Here is a 20,081-nt window from a genome sequence, read left to right as displayed (position 1 = left end):
ATTTAGAGAAGTCATGTAATAAGACTCAACTCTGAAGGCTAGGAATTGATGACACTCTAACTCAGGGATCATGAGTATAACTACCCACAGAAGGCTGGCAGGTGAAATAAGTAGTGAAGCTGCTGAGTGGAAGTTGTAGTGGCTTTGGTGCTCAGACCTCAGTTAAAAGGAAGAGGGGCTACTCAGTTCCCGGGACTTGTTTATTCCTGTGTGCATGGTACAGTAGTGTAGCTATAAGGTCAGATAGCTTGGTTCAAATCCTGAATCTGCCATTTGTAACCATGCGCAAGCTGGTTAACCTTTCTCTGTTTCACCATTTGTTTTTTAAAGATTTTATTTATTTATTTATTTGGCAGACAGGTCACAAGTAGGCAGAGAGGCAGGCAGAGAGAGAGGAAGGGAAGCAGGCTCCCCGCTGAGCAGAGAGCCTGACGTGGGACTCCATCCTAGGACCCTGAGATCATGACTGAGCCAAAGGCAGAGGCTTTAACCCACCGAGCCACCCAGGCCCCCTGTTTCACCATTTGTAAAATGGAACTAATAATATTACATGAAGTCATGAAAGGATGGTGGCAAGGCTTACATGAAATAAAGCACATGCCTGGCACACATAAGTCTTCAGATAATAGCTCTATATAAATATTTGTTAGTCCTACAAGTATTTGAGTTTCAAACATTGTTCTAGGTGCCCAGGATATAGTAGTGAACAAAGTAAGTCCCTGCTCTAGGGTGCTTAGTTGAGATAAACAGTAACAGATATTTCATATTTTTCTTTGAAAATGGAATTCAGCAGGGTAAAGGAAGAGTGGCATGGAGTGCTATTTTAGACTGAGTGGTCAGAGAAAACACCTCTGAGAAGATGCCATTGGAGCAGAGACCTGAATGAAGTGAAAGGATCAGTCATTTGGGTGTTTAGGGAGAGTGTTGATGGAAGGAATAGAAAACTTAGGTACCCTGAGGTGGGAACATGCTTGCCATGGTTGACCAATAGCAAGGAAGCCAGTCTGGAATGAAGGAGGAAAGGAAGTGACGTTAAAGAGGACCTGCCATTCACCCCCATAGGAAATCCTCCCTATTTAAGATATTTGTTCTAGAATTCGATACAGAGAGATTCCAGCCTTTGCTCAAACTTAACTGAATCTCTTTAGTTCTAGAAATTGTTCAAACTAAGGAACCAAACTAAGGAACCAAAATTTCCAGAATTGTTGGGTGAAGCCCATAGGGCTTTTCCACATGCTGTGTGCTTAGAGATCCTCTTCTTAGATCTTCTTCCCCTTTAAATTACGTTTCTTCAATACTTTTTTTTTCATAGTACTCTGTTCTTATCTTCTGAAACACTTATTACAATTTTGTGTTTGTGAACTTTTTAGTATCTGTCTCCCTCACTAGGTATCTAGGATCTGTGAGATAAATGATGTATGTTTGTTAATAAATTCAGCACGTTTATTGAATGCCTATCAAGTGCTGATGCTCGGGATAAAACTTGAAAAATACAGACATTTTTCTGGAAAGGAAATTACTCTCTAGTGGGAAAGACAGATAAAAACAAATAAACATAGTCATTAAACATTGTGATATGAGTTATGGAGGCAGTAAAATACTGAGATATAGAATAAAAGGGTACCCTACTTTAAATAAGGAGAGAAGATGACATACAAACAGCTTAGAGAAGACTTGCTCAGCATGTTTGAGTACAGGGGAAAAGTGAGATTGAGTTGGAGAGGTAAGTATTGGCAGATCATGCTGGGACTTAGTACTTAAGGAGTTTGTACTTTATTTTTTATGTAATGATAACCATTGAAAAGTTTTACATTAAAGATTTACTAAAAAAATTTTTTTTAAGATTTATTTATTTTAAAGAGAGAGCAGGCAGGTAGGGGGAGGGGTAGAGAGAGGGGAAGAGAATCCTCAAGCAGATACCCCACTGAGCATGGAGCCTGACGCAAGGCTGGATCCCAGGACCCAGAGATCATGACCTGAGCTGAAATCAGTCGGATGCATAACTGACTGAGCCACATAGGTGCCCAATAATTTATATTTTGAAATAGCATTGCTGCTATGTGTAAAATGGATTGTAGGGATGGCAGCAGAGAGAATGGTTAAGAGTTTATAGTGGTAATTTAGGAGAAAGCCATAGGTGGTATACTTTAGGGCAGAGAACAGCAAACTGGGCCAGGGCCAAATTCAGCCTGATACTTATTGTAGATAAAGTTTTATTGGAACACAGCCATGCCATTTGTTTATGTGTTCTCTGTCCCCTTCTCTTGTGTTACAAGGGTAAGAGACTGTATAGCTTGCAAAACTAAAATAATAAATAGCTAAAGTCTGACTCTTTGCAGAAAAAGTTTGCCAACAGTTGTTTTGGAAAGGTGGTAGCATAATGGAGGGAGAATGAGCAGGACTTTCTGATGGATTGGATATAGGGAGGAATATAAAATGAGGAATAAGGGCTGGATAAAGGTTTTCTATCGTGAAAAATTGGCTAGATGATGACGCCATTTAATGAGATTTGGAAAGACTAGTTCTGAGCAAGCTTTAATCATTATCATTTTTACATTTTTTTTTTCATTTTATACCTATTGTGGTACATACAGTATTTGGTAGGTAAAAACATATATGTTGAATAATAACACATTAATGACTTCAGTGTTTAAAAATTGGAAGGCATCTTCTGGATAGGCAAACAAATCATGTGAAACAGAAATAATGTATTAAGAATTGCTATAAGGGTTAATTTGGGTCCTAAGGCTCAAATGGTATGGTTATGAAAATAGGGCCCAATGATCTGTTATCCCTGTACAGTGGATCAAGGTTTTAGTTTCTTGTTAAAACTATGTCTTTTAGAGTTGTGTGACAGTTCTTGAACAGTTTGGATCCAATTAGCAATAATCGCGCCTCGGATAAACCTCATTGGCTACGATACTGCCACTGCGCAAAGCTAACAGTTTGTATCCAAAGATTAGAGTAGGAGAATAGATTTTTCTTGGTGTACTTCTAATTGTTATGCAAAATAACCTTACCAAAGTTAGTGGGAATAATGGTTTACTTTTGAGGCATAACTGCTGAGAAACAGCATAATGAGTTATTTGTGCTTAAGACAGTATAGATACACTAGTCATATTATAATCATAAATGTTATAAAAATCTAATGAGGAATCATCGGAAAGATCCTAAGAAACTACCAGTGGTCACCTGATCTCAATAAGAAATATGTGAGAAAAATAATTCCTAGTATTCTTATATCTGTAGCCATATAACTCCTCTGTAATTCTTGCTATATGAAATTCCATATAGCAAATATTTTTATTTAATATCCTCTATTTGGTATCTTCTAATTATACTAATTGTATGCTATAAAGATACTCCCCTCCCTATTCGTAGTGCTATATTTTCTGAATAGAAAATATAACAGATAGGGTGCCCAGGTGGCTCAGTGGGTTAAGCTTCTGCCTTCAGCTCAAGTCATGATCCCAGGGTCCTGGGATTCAGCCTTGCATCGGGCTCCCTGTTCAGTGGGGGGCCAGCTTGTCTCCCTCCCTCTGCTGCTTCCCTGCTTGTGCTTTTTTGCTCTCACTGTCAAATAAATTTAAAAAATAAAATAAAATAAAATAAAATAAATTTTAAAATAAAATTTATTTTTAAATAAAAAAATTTAAAAATTAAAAAAATGAAAATAAAACAGAAAGCTATACAGTTAAGCACTTAATAAATACATATAGAGAAAGGGGTCACACTTTTCAAATAATAGCATATTAGCAGAAAGAGATCTTGGAATTCATTTCTTTTTTAAGAACTGCAACCCTTTAAAAACTGGAAGGGAAAAAAGCTATGACAGAGCTGACACACATTACTCTGTGGTTGAATTAGAGATTCCCTTGGTTAGTTGTATACAAATTCAAGAAACAGTTTAGAAGCAGCAATACTAAAAAAAATTTTTTTCAAGTTAAAAAAAATAGTAGCAGTATTGACAAGAAGGAACAGCTGTCTATGGAGAAAGGAGATAAAAGCAGTCAGGAGAATCACAAAAGCATTGCTGTCTAGAGGATTTTACCTTACTCATTATCAAGTCCCATTTACTATTACTCTACCATATCATGAATAATATACATAATGCTCATGAATCATCATGACTATCTAAATCAGTAGTTCTCAGCTGTGGCTGTGAATCAGAATGGCCCTTTGAATTCAACAATATCCGCCAAACAAAGTAATAAAACCAGATGCCTATGGCCCGTAGCCACTGAACCACAATCAACAGAGATAGTGTCCAAGCACGAATGAGGAGATTATGACACACAGCCAGGGTGAGAACAACTGGAAGTAAATTATATATCCGTTATTCTGCTTATTATAGGAGAACATCTGACAATATGTTTTAGGAGAATATCTATACATGTTATAATTTATCTTGTTTCAGTAATTTGGAAAGGGTATTCGTGTGCGATACATTTTTTTTTTTCTCATTGCAGTGGATAAATGGGGGGTTACTTTAGAAGTTAGATTTGGAAATTTTATTATCTTCTTTATTATTACAGACATATGGCATCCAGGAGAAAGATGTCTTGCCCCTTCTCCAGATAATGGGACACTTTGTGAAGCAAGCGTAAAATCTGTCACAGTGGATGAAAATGGGAAGTCCTTTGCAATCATCTTATATTCAGATTTTCAAGAAAGAAAAGTACCTCTTAAAAGACTTCAAGAAGTAAAATCTGTTAAAGATTGCTCCAGGAATTTTATATTTGATGATGAAGATTTGGAAAAACCTTATTTCCCAGACCGAAAATTTCCATCATCTGCTGTTGCTTTTCCATTATCTGAAGATGGGGACTCTATTCCTTATACTATTAATAGGTATTTGAGAGACTATCAAAGGGAAGGAGCCCAGTTTCTCTATGCACACTTTATTCAAAGAAAAGGATGTATTCTTGGTGATGACATGGGACTTGGAAAAACAGTACAGGTATTTCTTTTAATTACCTTACAATTAAAATTCATTAAAGTCATTTTATTATGTACATGAATGGATACCATATACAAATCTCTATTTGTACGCCCAATTCTTACAGTAGCAATTTTGTGTGTGTGTGTGTGTGTGTGTGTATGTGTGTTTTGCACCCACTGAACAGGAAAGTCCTCAAAATTAGGATGGTGTATAGTCATTATTTTATCCTCAGTACTTATTTAGTATCTGAAATATGTTATTCAGAATATTTTGGTATAACTTGGCTTGACTTTACCTTCGGTAATACTAGTAGTAAGATATCAGGTATATTTAAAGTAGTTTAACTTTCTTAGCAATACTGTATGGAAGGAAAGTATTCTGCCATGTGTTAAGCTACATAGGATGGTTCAATTGATTTCTTGCAGGCATTTTGTGTATATTGTTTAGAATTTATCATATCAGAAGTTTCTTAATCTGGGATCCCTGAACCACTAGGAATTCTACTGACGGACTTCAGAGAGGTTTCCTATTTCCCTAAAATGTGTGCCAGAAGTCTTGAGAGAAGTACTAGTTATCTATTGCTGTATAAGAAATTACTCCAAACTTTAGCAGTTTACAACAGAATGCATTTATCATATTACAGTTTCTGTGGGTCAGGAATCCAGGTACAGATTAGCTGGGTTGTCTGGCTCAGGCTCTCACAAGGCAGCAGTCCTCTCAAGGTTGGACTAGGGCGGATTCCCTTCCTGGCCACATGATTGTTGGCATGATTCAGTTCCTTGTGGGATGTTAGACTGAGGCCTCAGTTTCTCATGAGCTATTTATTGTTGAAGGGCTCCCTTGATTCCTTGCTGTAGGAGCCTCTTAATGGAGTTTCTTATAATATGGCAGCATACTTTCTCAGGGAGAGCAAGTGAGAGGGCAGGAGAGAGCACAAGTAAGAGAAAACGCATGGTCTTTTGTAACCTAATCACAGAAGATACAGCCCTTCACTTTTGCCATATTTGCTTCTTTAGAAGCAAGTTTCTAGGTTCAGCTCTTACTCAAAGGGGAAGATTAAACAGGGCTATGGATACCAACAGGTGGGGATTATTGGGAGCCCTATCAGAAGCTGCTTATCACAAAGTTTTGTGATCTAAAAAGATTAGAGTTCAGAAACCAGACTTTATATTATACAATCACTCTGGATTTTCAGGAATGTTTGTCTAGTTTCTGATTACCTTCTGTGTTTCCTTAATTATAATTGAATTTAAGCCATTTTATTCTTCATGACACCTCGATTGTTAGGGGAACGCAAAGGTAAGTGAAAAACTAATTTTAACATTTAAAAATTGTCTAGGGGCGCCTGGGTGGCTCAGTGGGTTAAGGGTCACGCTCTTGGTTTCCGCTCAGGTCATGATCTCAGGATTGGGAGATTGAATCCCACATCAGGGCTCCCTGCCCAGAGTTTGCTTCGGATTCTCTTTCTCCATCTCCTCCTTTCTCTGCCCCTCCCCCTGCTCACTGGTGTGTGTGCTCTCACTCTCTCAAATAAATAAATAAAATCTTAAAAAAATAGTCAAGAAATGCAATTATGTATAGGCTCTGATGTAAAAATCTAGAGTGAAACTTAATCATTCAATAATCATAGTCTATCACCATTAGCCATACTGTTTGTCCCTTTAAGCCTAGGCAATGCACATAGTTCGAAGCTTGCACACTGAAGGTGCTAAATAATTGCTTATGGAGTAAACAAATTTACTTTCTCAGGAGAATAGGTGGCAAGAATATAGAAAGGGGCCTTTAGGAAACTATCATCTGTGACCAAGGTATATGGATGAATACTAGAGGAAAATAAATAACTATCTATAACTATAAATAACTAATATGACTATCTTTACATATAATTTTATTGTTTTTGCCTATGCTAGAATGTCTTCCCACCAATGCCTGCTAATCTGCAAAATCAGAAACATCAGGGTGCTACAAAAAGTGACCTTTTTGAGAACTAGTTGGGAGTCTCCTCCCATCAAAACTACCAAATACAATTCAAATTCTTATGCATGTTTTAGGCTCAAATATAGCTTTCATCTCTGAATTCCATGTTATAAAGTTATTCCCTTTATTTTATGTTGTATTTTTTAAAGTGATATTACTGCACAATTTTATATTACCTCCTGACACACTGAAATCCTTGGGACACTTTCAGTTGTGTTATGAATGTGCTTTGAAAGTCCTGAAAGCTTATCTTCTGAAGGTTAGGACATAGTTTCCACACTAGTTTTGATACTCGGCTGGATTTTTCTGATTTGGGGACCTACATCTCTAGTTATTATTCTTATAGCTCAGAGAAAAAGTTCTACATAAATAGGGGGTTTGGGAGATCCATTTAAGGTAGAACTTCTATAAATACAGTGACTAACCCAATTAAAGAAATGTGGATAATAGTTAATAAGTTTAATAGAATTTCAAAATACAGTAGAATTAGGTAAAAATGATCTATGAAAATTTACTTTTGGCATTAATTACCATTGGCATTTACCATTTGGATTGTAGTATAGTCTTTTTTTTTTTAAGATTTTATTTATTTATTTGACAGAGAGAGACACAGAGCGGGAACACAGGCGGTGGGGGGAGGGGAGCAGGAGAGGGAGATGCAGGCTCCCCTTGGAGCAGGGAGCCTGATGTGGACCCTGGGATCATGACCCAAGCCGAAGGCAGCTGCTTAATAACTGAGCCACCCAGGCATCCGTATAATCTTACTCATTTTTCTCCTATTTTCTGATAACATCCCTTAAGTTTTCCCCTTCTCACATTCTGACTTGACCATAGTATGAAATTGAGCTTTTCTTTTTAAAACAAAAACTTGGTTTACATACCATATGAAGTTTGTTTCTCTCATTTCAAATTTTAAAATGTCAGTTTAATATTTTACATTCTTCAAGGGATGAGGATTTTATACATTTGATCTAGTGACATTGGAAATTATTTATTTATTTATTTATTTGACAGACAGGGATCACAAGTAGGCAGAGAGAGAGAGAGGAGGAAGCAGGCTCCTTGCTTAGCAGAGTGCCTGATGTGGGGCTCAATCCCAGGACCCTGGGACCATGACCCAAGCCGAAGGCAGAGGCTTTAACCCACTGAGCCACCCAGGTGCCCCAGAAATTATTGGTTTCTTGAACAAGAGCTATTTTGCTGGAATTTGTTGGGAGCATAAGCCAGATGAAGTAGGTGAAGGCATAGACAAGGGAAGTATGCTTACCTCTTTGAGAAATGTGGCTTTGAAAGGAACAAAAGCGACCTAGTAGCAAATTTTGAGGAAGTTTCTTTTTTGTTTGTATCATTTGGGAATAGGAGGAACTTGAGTATTCTTTAAGTGAATTGGAAGGATCTATCTGATTGAGAGGGAGCAGTTGAATATACAACATACATAAACATATGTATGCATATATTTTATATATGTCGGTCCACGAATATAAGACATAAATAAATGTGCAAAAATGGAGTCACTGCTGTCTTACAAACTGATTTTTCCTCAAGATCTTACTATGAAACTTTTCAAACATATAGAAGAGTTGGAAGAATTATAAAATGAATACCCATATATCCACCACCTGGATTCTTTAAACATGTCATTATACTTGGGTTTATCACTTATCTATCCATCCATCAAACCATGTTTTGTTGCATTTTAAATAGCAGACATTAATATATCCTATCCCCAAACACTTGAACATATGTGCTATTAGCTAATCAGTATTTATTTACAATTCTTTTTTTTTTTTCATCTTGAAGTAAAATTTAAAGTGAAATGCACAAGTCTTAAGGGTACACATCATTCCATGAGCTTTGACATCAGTGTAAGCCAAATAAACCCTTTCAAAATACAGGACGTTGTCATCACTCCAGAAGAGGTCATTCTTTTTCTTCCTGGTCTTCCACCACCCCAAGAGGCAGTCACTGTTCTCCTTTTTATATCATAGATTAGTTTTGTATTTACATATAAATAAGATCATACATGTGTACTCTGTGTCATGCTTCTTTCACTTAGCATAATTTTTTGAGTCTCATCTATATTATTAATTGCATAAGTAGTTTGTTCCTTTTTATCGCTGGTAGTTATTCCATTCTATAGATGCTGCATTCTGTATATTCTCTAGCTGATGGGCATGTGAGCTATCTCCAGTTTTTAATTGTTATAAATAAAACTGCTAGAACTCTCTTGAACAATTTTTTATGTATTCACTTTTCTTGAGTAAATAATTAGGAATGGAATACTTGGTCATAAACTAACCTATGCTTAGTTTTAGAAGAAATTGCCAAACCTTTTCCAAAATGTTTGTACCATTCTGCATTCCTGCCAACAATGTATGAAATTATTGTTGTTTCATGTTCTTAGAAAATTTGATTTTGTCAGTCTTACTAGTTTTAGCAGACTTACTGGTTATATGTGTATATATACATTTGTGTGTGTGTATGTACTTTTTAAAGATAAAATTGAAATACAGTGAAGTACATAAATTTACAGTATATGGTTTGGTAAGTTTTACATATATATGCACCCAACAAATGATATCTACAATACCACAATGAAGATAATGAATATATCTATCACCCCAGAAGTTTCCTTGTGTACATTTGTGCCCAAGATGTGTTCAACACCAATAATTCATCTATTTTCACTTTTAGTTTTTTTTTTTTTCCAATTTATTTATTTTCAGAAAAACAGTATTCATTATTTTTTCACCACACCCAGTGCTCCATGCAAGCTGTGCCCTCTATAATACCCACCACCTGGTACCCCACCCTCCCACCCCCCCGCCACTTCAAACCCCTCAGACTGTTTTTCAGAGTCCATAGTCTCTCATGGTTCACCTCCCCTTCCAATTTACCCAAAACCACATACCCTCCCCAATGTCCATAACCCTACCCCCCTTCTCCCAACCCCCCTTCCCCCAGCAACCCACAGTTTGTTTCCTGAGATTAAGAGTCACTTATGGTTTGTCTCCCTCCCTATCCCATCTTGTTTCATGGATTCTTCTCCTACCCACTTAAGCCCCCATGTTGCATCACCACTTCCTCATATCAGGGAGATCATATGATAGTTGTCTTTCTCTGCTTGACTTATTTCGCTAAGCATGATACGCTCTAGTTCCATCCATGTTGTCGCAAATGGCAAGATTTCGTTTCTTTTGATGGCTGCATAGTATTCCATTGTGTATATATACCACATCTTCTTGATCCATTCATCGGTTGATGGACATCTAGGTTCTTTCCATAGTTTGGCTATTGTGGACATTGCTGCTATAAACATTCGGGTGCACGTGCCCCTTTGGATCACTACGTTTGTATCTTTAGGGTAAATTCCCAGTAGTGCAATTGCTGGGTCATAGGGCAGTTCTATTTTCAACATTTTGAGGAACCTCCATGCTGTTTTCCAGAGTGGTTGCACCAGCTTGCATTCCCACCAACAGTGTAGGAGGGTTCCCCTTTCTCCACATCCTCGCCAGCATCTGTCATTTCCTGACTTGTTGATTTTAGCCATTCTGACTGGTGTGAGGTGATATCTCATTGTGGTTTTGATTTGTATTTCCCTGATGCCGAGTGATATGGAGCACTTTTTCATGTGTCTGTTGGCCATCTGGATGTCTTCTTGGCAGAAACGTCTGTTCATGTCCTCTGCCCATTTCTTGATTGGATTATTTGTTCTTTGGGTGTTGAGTTTGTTAAGTTCTTTATAGATTTTGGACACTAGTCCTTTATCTGATATGTCGTTTGCAAATATCCCATTCTGTCAGTTGTCTTTTGGTTTTGTTAACTGTTTCCTTTGCTGTGCAAAAGCTTTTGATTTTGATGAAATCCCAAAAGTTCATTTTTGCCCTTGCTTCCCTTGCCTTTGGCGATGTTCCTAGGAAGATGTTGCTGCGGCTGAGGTCGAAGAGTTTGCTGCCTGTGGTCTCCTCAAGGATTTTGATGGATTCCTTTCTCACATTGAGGTCCTTAATCCATTTTGAATCTATTTTTGTGTGTGGTGTAAGGAAATGGTCCAATTTCATTTTTCTGCACGTGGCTGTCCAATTTTCCCAACACCATTTATTGAAGAGGCTGTCTTTTTTCCATTGGACATTCTTTCCTGCTTTGTTGAAGATTAGTTGACCATAGAGTTGAGGGTCTATTTCTGGGCTCTCTATTCTGTTCCATTGGTCTATGTGTCTGCTTTTGTGCCAGTACCATGCTGTCTTGATGATGACAGCTTTGTAATAAAGCTTGAAGTCCGGAATTGTGATGCCACCAACTTTGGCTTTGTTTTTCAATATCCCTTTGGCTATTCGAGGTCTTTTCTGGTTCCATATAAATTTTAAAATTATTTGTTCCATTTCTTTGAAAAAGATGGATGGTACTTTGATAGGAATTGCATTAAATGTGTAGATTGCTTTAGGTAGCATAGACATTTTCACAATATTTATTCTTCCAATCCAGGAGCATGGAACATTTTTCCATTTCTTTGTGTCTTCCTCAATTTCTTTCATGAGTACTTTATAGTTTTCTGAGTATAGATTCTTAGCCTCTTTGGTTAGGTTTATTCCTAGGTATCTTATGGTTTGGGGTGCAATTGTAAATGGGATTGACTCCTTAATTTCTCTTTCTTCTGTCTTGTTGTTGGTGTAGAGAAGTGCAACTGATTTCTGTGCATTGATCTTATATCCTGACACTTTACTGAATTCCTGTATAAGTTCTAGCAGTTTTGGAGTGGAGTCTTTTGGGTTTTCCACATAGAGTATCATATCATCTGCGAAGAGTGATAATTTGACTTCTTCTTTGCCGATTTGGATGCCTTTAATTTCCTTTTGTTGTCTGATTGCTGAGGCTAGGACTTCTAGTACTATGTTGAATAGCAGTGGTGATAATGGACATCCCTGCCGTGTTCCTGACCTTAGTGGAAAAGCTTTCAGTTTTTCTCCATTGAGAATGATATTTGCAGTGGGTTTTTCATAGATGGCTTTGATGATATTGAGGTATGTGCCCTCTATCCCTACACTTTGAAGGGTTTTGATCAGGAAGGGATGCTGTACTTTGTCAAATGCTTTTTCAGCATCTATTGAGAGTATCATATGGTTCTTGTTCTTTCTTTTATTGATGTGTTGTATCACATTGACTGATTTGCGGATGTTGAACCAAACTTGCAGCCCTGGAATAAATCCCACTTGGTCGTGGTGAATAATCCTTTTAATGTACTGTTGAATCCTATTGGCTAGTATTTTGGTGAGAATTTTTGCATCTGTGTTCATCAAGGATATTGGTCTATAGCTCTCTTTTTTGATGGGATCCTTGTCTGGTTTTGGGATCAAGGTGATGCTGGCCTCATAAAATGAGTTTGGGAGTTTTCCTTCCATTTCTATTTTTTGGAACAGTTTCAGGAGAATAGGAATTAGTTCCTCTTTAAATGTTTGGTAGAATTCCCCCGGGAAGCCATCTGGCCCTGGGCTTTTATTTGTTTGGAGATTTTTAATGACTGTTTCAATCTCCTTACTGGTTATGGGTCTGTTCAGGCTTTCTATTTCTTCCTGGTTCAATTTTGGTAGTTTATATGTTTCTAGGAATGCATCCATTTCTTCCAGATTGTCAAATTTGTTGGCGTAGAGTTGCTCATAGTATGTTCTTATAATAGTTTGTATTTCTTTGGTGTTAGTTGTGATCTCTCCTCTTTCATTCATGATTTTATTTATTTGGGTCCTTTCTCTTTTCTTTTTGATTAGTCTGGCCAAGGGTTTATCAATTTTATTAATTCTTTCAAAGAACCAGCTCCTAGTTTGGTTGATTTGTTCTATTGTTTTTTTGGTTTCTATTTCATTCATTTCTGCTCTGATCTTTATGATTTCTCTTCTCCTGCTGGGCTTAGGGTTTCTTTCTTGTTCTTTCTCCAGCTCCTTTAGGTGTAGGGTTAGGTTGTGTACCTGAGACCTTTCTTGTTTCTTGAGAAAAGCTTGTACCGCTATATATTTTCCTCTCAGGACTGCCTTTGTTGTGTCCCACAGATTTTGAACCGTTGTATTTTCATTATCATTTGTTTCCATGATTTTTTTCAATTCTTCTTTAATTTCCCGGTTGACCCATTCATTCTTTAGAAGGATGCTGTTTAGTCTCCATGTATTTGTGTTCTTTCCAAACTTCCTCTTGTGGTTGACTTCTAGCTTCAGAGCATTGTGGTCTGAAAATATGCAGGGAATGATCCCAATCTTTTGATACCGGTTGAGTCCTGATTTAGGACCGAGGATGTGATCTATTCTGGAGAATGTTCCATGTGCACTAGAGAAGAATGTGTATTCTGTTGCTTTGGGATGAAATGTTCTGAATATATCTGTGATGTCCATCTCATCCAGTGTATCATTTAAGGCCTTTATTTCCCTGTTGATCTTTTGCTTGGATGATCTGTCCATTTCAGTGAGGGGAGTTATAAAGTCCCCTACTATTATTGTATTATTGTTGATGTGTTTCTTTGATTTTGTTATTAATTGGTTTATATAGTTGGCTGCTCCCATGTTGGGGGCATAGATATTTAAAATTGTTAGATCTTCTTGTTGGACAGACCCTTTGAGGATGATATAGTGTCCTTCCTCATCTCTTATTATAGTCTTTGGCTTAAAATCTAATTGATCTGATATAAGGATTGCCACTCCTGCTTTTTTCTAATGTCCATTAGCATGGTAAATTCTTTTCCACCCCCTCACTTTAAGTCTGGAGGTGTCTTCGGGTTTAAAATGAGTTTCTTGGAGGCAACATATAGATGGGTTTTGTTTTTTTATCCATTCTGATACCCTCTGTCTTTTGATTGGGGCATTTAGCCCATTAACATTCAGGGTAACTATTGAGAGATATGATTTTAGTGCCATTGTATTGCCTGTAAGGTGACTGTTACTGTATATTGTCTCTGTTCCTTTCTGATCTACCACTTGTAGGCTCTCTCTTTGCTTAGAGGACCCCTTTCAGTATTTCCTGTAGAGCTGGTTTGGTGTTTGCAAATTCTTTCAGTTTTTGTTTGTCCTGGAAGCTTTTAATCTCTCCTTCTATTTTCAATGATAGCCTAGCTGGATATAGTATTCTTGGCTGCATGTTTTTCTCGTTTAGTGCTCTGAAAATGTCATGCCAGCTCTTTCTGGCCTGCCAGGTCTCTGTGGATAAGTCAGCTGCCAATCTAATACTTTTACCATTGTATGTTACAGACTTCTTTTCCCAGGCTGCTTTCAGGATTTTCTCTTTGTCACTAAGGCTTGTAAATTTTACTATTAGGTGACGGGGTGTGGGCCTATTTTTATTGATTTTGAGGGGCGTTCTCTGAACCTCCTGAATTTTGATGCTCGTTCCCTTTGCCATATTGGGGAAATTCTCCCCAATAATTCTCTCCAGTATACCTTCTGCTCCCCTCTCTCTTTCTTCTTCTTCTGGAATCCCAATTATTCTAATGTTGTTTCGTCTTATGGTGTCACTTATCTCTCGAATTCTCCCCTCATGGTCCAGTAGCTGTTTGTCCCTCTTTTGCTCAGCTTCTTTATTCTCTGTCATTTGGTCTTCTATATCGCTAATTCTTTCTTCTGCCTCATTTATCCTAGCAGTGAGAGCCTCCATTTTTGATTGAACTTCATTAATAGCTTTTTTGATTTCAACTTGGTTAGATTTTAGTTCTTTTATTTCTCCAGAAAGGGCTTTTATATCTCTGGAGAGGGTTTCTCTAATATCTTCCATGCCTTTTTCAAGCCCGGCTATAACCTTGAGAATTGTCATTTTGAACTCTAGATCTGACATATTACCAATGTCTGTATTGATTAGGTCCCTAGCCTTCGGTACTGCCTCTTGTTCTTTTTTTTGTTGTGAATTTTTCCGCCTTGTCATTTTGTCCAGCTAAGAGTATATGAAGGAGCAAGTAAAATACTAAAAGGGTGGCAACAATCCCAGGAAAATATGCTTTAACCAAATCAGAAGAGATCCCAAATCATGAGGGGGGATTTCTCCCCCCTCACGATTGGGTGAGGGATCTCCTCTGATTGGGATCTCCTTTGATTGGGATCTCCCAATCTCTTCTGATTGGGATCTCCCAATCTCTTCTGATTGGGATCTCTTCTGATTTGGGGATAAAAATAGGTTCAAAAAGAAAGAAAGAAAAAAAAGAAAAAAAGAATTAAAAAAAGAGATTGAATTAAAAATTCAATCAAGAATTTAAAAAAGAATTAAGAAAAAAAAAGATTGAAGAGATTAGGATCTCTTCTGATTTGGGGATAAAAAAAGGTTCAAACAGAAAGAGAGAAAAAAAAGAAAAAAAAAGAATTGAAAAAAAAGAAAATGAATAAACAAAAGTATAAAAAAGAAAAATATATATATTAGATAATCTAGTTAAAAAATGTTAAAAGAGAAAAGGGTAAAAGTTATAAAAAATTTTAGCAGAAGAAGAGAAAAAAAAATGAAAAAGAAAAAAATTAAATTAACTGCAAGACTGAAAAATCACAGGCAGAAAGCCATGAGTTCCGTGGTTTGTTTTCTCCTCCTCTGGAATTCTGCTGCTCTCTCCTTGGTATTGAAACTGCACTCCTTGGTAGGTGAACTTGGTCTTGGCTGGATTTCTTGTTGATCTTCTGGGGGAGGGGCCTGGTGTAGTGATTCTCAAGTGTCTTTGCCCCAGGCGGAATTACACCGCCCTTACCAGGGGCCGGGCTGAGTGATCTGCTCGGCTTTGCTTTCAGGAGCTTTTGTTCCCTGAGCGCTTTCCGTAGAGTTCCGGAGGACGGGAATACAAATGGCGGCCTCCTGGTCTCCGGCCCGGAGGAGCCGAGAGCCCGGGGCCCCGCTCCCCTGTGCGCCCTCAGCGAACAGCTCCCAGTAACTCGCGTCTGCCCAACCTCCGGCCGCGCTCCGAGCTCACCGAGCTTGCGACCGGTTCAAGGCAACTCCAAGCTGCGAGCTTACTGTCGGCTCTGTCTCTGCAGCCGGCTTTCCCGTTCCAATATCTGCAAGCTCTGCGACACTCAGACACCCCCGATCCTTCTGTGACCCCGCAGGACCTGAGGTCACGCCGACCCCGTGTGGGCTTCGTCCCGGTTTAGCCTCCGGAGCGATGTCCCTCAGCGGAACAGACTTTTAAAAGTCCTGATTTTGTGCTCCGTTGCTCCGCCGCTTGCCGGGAGCCGGCCCCTCCCCCCGGGGTCTATCTTCCCGTCGCTTTGGATTCACTTCTCCGCCAGTCCTACCTTTCAGAATGTGGTTGTTTTTCTGTTTCTAGAATTGCTGTTCTTCTTCTCCTTGATCTGCCGATGGATTTGCAGGTGTTTGCAATCTTTAGATAAGCTCTCTAGCTGATCTCCTGCTAGCTGAGGTAGTCTCAGCCTGCTACTTCTCCGCCATCTTGACTCCTCCCTCACTTTTAGTTTTTAATTGGACTAAGAATTTAAAATTGGGAATGAATACAAAATCCTAGATTTTTATTAAAATTTCCTAGTATTTTATAGAATTCTCAAACTCATGGAATTTGACAAATTAAGTTAAAATTAAGATTTTCATCATCTTGAGTAAATGAACAGATTGAATTATGAACTATCATAATTAAGAATATAGTTTTCTTATAATGCGACAATCCATAGATGAATTTAGAGGAAAGCAATGGATTGATATTTTTTGGTATCTTTTCTGCCTTTTTAGTAGCCTTTGAGGACCAGTTTGCCTGTAATTCAGAAGAATATATGTATCTGTGTGTGTGTATGATTTTTTTAAAAATTTATTTATTTGACAGAGATCACAAGTAGGCAGAGAGGCAGGCAGAGAGAGAGGAGGAAGCAGGCTCCCTGCTGAGCAGAGAGCCCGATGTGGGACTCGATCCCGGGACCCCGAGATCATGACCTGAGCCGAAGGCAGAGGCTTTAACCCACTGAGCCACCCAGGCACCCCTGATTCTGTCTTTAATTACAAACAGTAAAATGCATGGATCAAAAGTATACAGTTGTGCATATTCAACTCATATATATGTATACATATAACCACCACTCTAATAAGATATAGAACATTTCCCTCACTGTCTAGTTTCCTCATGTCCCGTTGTAGTCAATACCCAGTTGCCTAAACTTTTCGTTATTGTCCTCTGTCATTTGTGAAACATTCTTTCCACCTCCTTTAGTCTGAGTTCTACATCAGCCATTTTGCTCATACCAATCTCTTGCTGAATTTAATAACTATTTTCTGTTTATCAGTTTTTTTCTCAGCCATGCTTCCTCAACTCATCTCCTTTCCCACTGTGCCCCACCCTCAAGTGAACTGGATTTTGAACTGCTGGTAGATACAAATAAGAATTTCATTTAAACTTTTCTAGCACCTAGCACAGCACCTGGCATGTATTAGGTAGTGAATATATTTTTATTGAATGGACTAATGAATTTTAATTTGGAGTAGGTAATCATGTGTTATAGCTTATATTTAATGATCCCTGTATTGTTAGGCTCTATGATAGGCATTTTCTGTTAAGCAAACATGTTAATTAGGCATTATTGCCCCCATTTTATTGATGAAAAAATTGAAATCTATTGACACATTATGTAAATTGCCCACGATCACATAGTTAGTATAAAACTGGTTGGTCAGACTCCAAACTCCTATATTACACTGCCTTATATAATATGGGTTAGGAATGCAAATTTTGCTAGAATATTTTAAAACTCAGCACAAGTTTTGACCATTCTTATGTATCAGTATTTTATAATCTTTTAGATAACATAATTTGCTGAAAAATCTACTTTATTTATTGTGATATATGAGATTGTGTACAAATCTCCTTATCTCAGTAGAATAATGCTGACAATAACAGCTCCTGTTTATTAAATCATTGATGTATATTAACTTGACATTTTACATTTTTTTCAACTTTAAGAACGAAAATAATGCTGATTATATCTTAAATGTACAAACGTCCCTCATAAAAATGTAAAGTATAATTTAAAATTTTTTGTTGAGGCAAAATTCACATAACATAAATTAACCATTTTATTTTATTTTTAAAAGATTTTAAAAATGTATTTATTTGTCAGAGAGAGAGAGTGAGTGTGAGCGTGAGCACACAAGCAGGCAGAGTGGCAAGAGTGGCAGGCAGAGATGGAGAGAGAAGCAGCCTCCCTGCCAAGCAAGGAGCGCAATGTAGGACTCCATCCCAGGACCCTGGGATCGTGACCTGAGCCGAAGGCAGCGGCATAACCAACTGAGCCACCCAGGGATCCCTAAATTAACCATTTTAAAATATACAAGTCATTTAGTGCATTCACAATGTTATGCAACCCCCCCTCTCTCTATTTTAAAATTTTTCATCAGCACAGAACAGCCCAGAAGTAATTACCCTCATTTCCCTGGCAACCACTAATTGGCCTTTTGTCTGTATGGATTTGCCTTTCCTGAATATTTAATGTAAAAGGAATCATAAAATTGTGACCATTTGAACCTGGCTTCTCTCATTCATCTGTATGATTTTATCAAGGCTCAATCAAGCTGTAGCATATATCAGTACTTCATTCCTTTTATGGCTAAGGAGTATTCTATTGTATATGAATACCACAATTTGTTTTTCTGTTCATCCTTTGGTAGACATTTGGATTGTTTCCACTTTTTGGCTGTTACGAAAAATGCTGCTATCATGTACAGGATTCTGTGATAGCTTTCATTTGTTTATTCACCTAGTAGAATTACTAGATCATATGATATTTCTTTGTTTATTTTTCTGGGGAACTGCTGTACCATTTTCCACAGTGGCTATACCATTTTACATTCCTACCAGCAATGTTAAGGTTTCCTATTTTTGCACATTCTTGTCAATACTTATTAGATTTTCTTCATTATAGCCATTCTAGTACATGTGAAGTGGTATCTCATTGTGCTTTTGATTTGCATTTCTATAATGACCAGTGATGTTGAACAACTTTCCATGTGCTTTTTGGCCATATCTATCTATCTAGCTAGCTAGCTATCTTCTTTGGAGAAGTATATATTCAAGTTGATATGTAGACTGAATGAATGTTTGTGTCCCCCCAGAATGCATGTGTTGAGACTCTAATCCCAAGTGTAATAGTATTATTTGGAGGTGGGGTCTTTGAGGAGTAATTCAGGGTGAGATTAGTGACAATGTAAGAAGAAATAGGAGAAAGGTTTCTTCCTGTCTCTGTTCTCTATCATCTGAGGGTACCAGAAGAAGACTGCAAGTCATCTGTAAACCAGGAATCGGTCTCTCACCAGACCAGATCTGCCAGAACTTTGATCCTGAACTTCCTAGACTGTAGAACCGTGAGAATGTTGTTTAAGCCATGCAGTCTATGGTAATTTGCTATAGTGCTCCAAAGCGATTAAGATGCAAGTCCTTTGTCCATCTTTAAACTGAGTTGTTTGTCCATGTATGTAAGTAATTAACACAAAATTGAGTATGAGGATAGTCAGACTGAACAATGGTATAGAACAAAAAGACGAGAATGGTCTTATTTGGTTTGACTAATACTCAATTTTGTGTTATTACTTTCTTGTTATACCTTGTGTATCATTATGTAATCCTTTATATTTTGAAGTAAAGTTCTAATCAATGTGTCAAGTTCCATGAACATCTCTTTTTAGGATTTTATTAGGATTACAGAGTTCAATTATATTGAATTTATAGAACACTTTGGGGAGAATTAACATGGAATGATAGCTCCATTAATTTAGGTCTTTAATTTGTCTCAGCAGGGCTTTATAGTTGTGTATGTGGACCTTACACATATTTTGTTGTATGTAATTATATATTTTTGGTCTATTGTTAGTGGAACTTTTAAATTTAATATCCTAATTTTTTGCTGGTAGTATATAAAAGTCAAATTTATTTATTTATTTATTTATTTATTTATTTAATTTTAAAAATTTTTTATTTTTTGTAAGCATATATTTTTATCCCCAGGGGAAGTCAAATTTATTTTTATATATTGAGCTCATATCCTGCTACCTTGCTAAATTCATCACTTGCTAGTTCAAGTAGTTGTTTGTTAGATGCCTTGGGATTTTCTATGTAAACAGTATATGTCATCCTACTGCTTTAATTTTTCTCTTTTATTCCTATTTCTTGCCTTATTTCACTGGCTAGGTAGGATTCTAGGACAGTGTGAATAGAAGCAGT

The 20,081-nt window shown here is 37.4% G+C and overlaps 1 protein-coding gene and 1 pseudogene across 2 annotated transcripts in view; one reads left to right on the top strand and one right to left on the bottom strand.

The window, feature by feature from the left end:
• ERCC6L2 (ERCC excision repair 6 like 2) overlaps positions 1-20,081 on the top strand; it is a 158,719-nt gene that overhangs the window by 23,690 nt on the left and 114,948 nt on the right. For both annotated transcript variants that reach the window (XM_044265744.1, XM_044265745.1), the window contains exon 2: positions 4,536-4,960. In XM_044265744.1, the coding sequence (XP_044121679.1) occupies positions 4,536-4,960 (425 nt within the window). The remainder of the gene's footprint in view (positions 1-4,535; positions 4,961-20,081) is intronic.
• Positions 2,763-2,940, bottom strand: LOC122917833 (annotated as a pseudogene).

This window comes from Neovison vison, chromosome 9, assembly GCF_020171115.1.
Source record: "Neovison vison isolate M4711 chromosome 9, ASM_NN_V1, whole genome shotgun sequence".
Lineage (NCBI taxonomy): Eukaryota > Metazoa > Chordata > Mammalia > Carnivora > Mustelidae > Neogale > Neogale vison.
The sequence above is the reverse complement of the archived record's forward strand: the minus strand, read 5'-3'. Positions and strand labels throughout refer to the sequence as shown.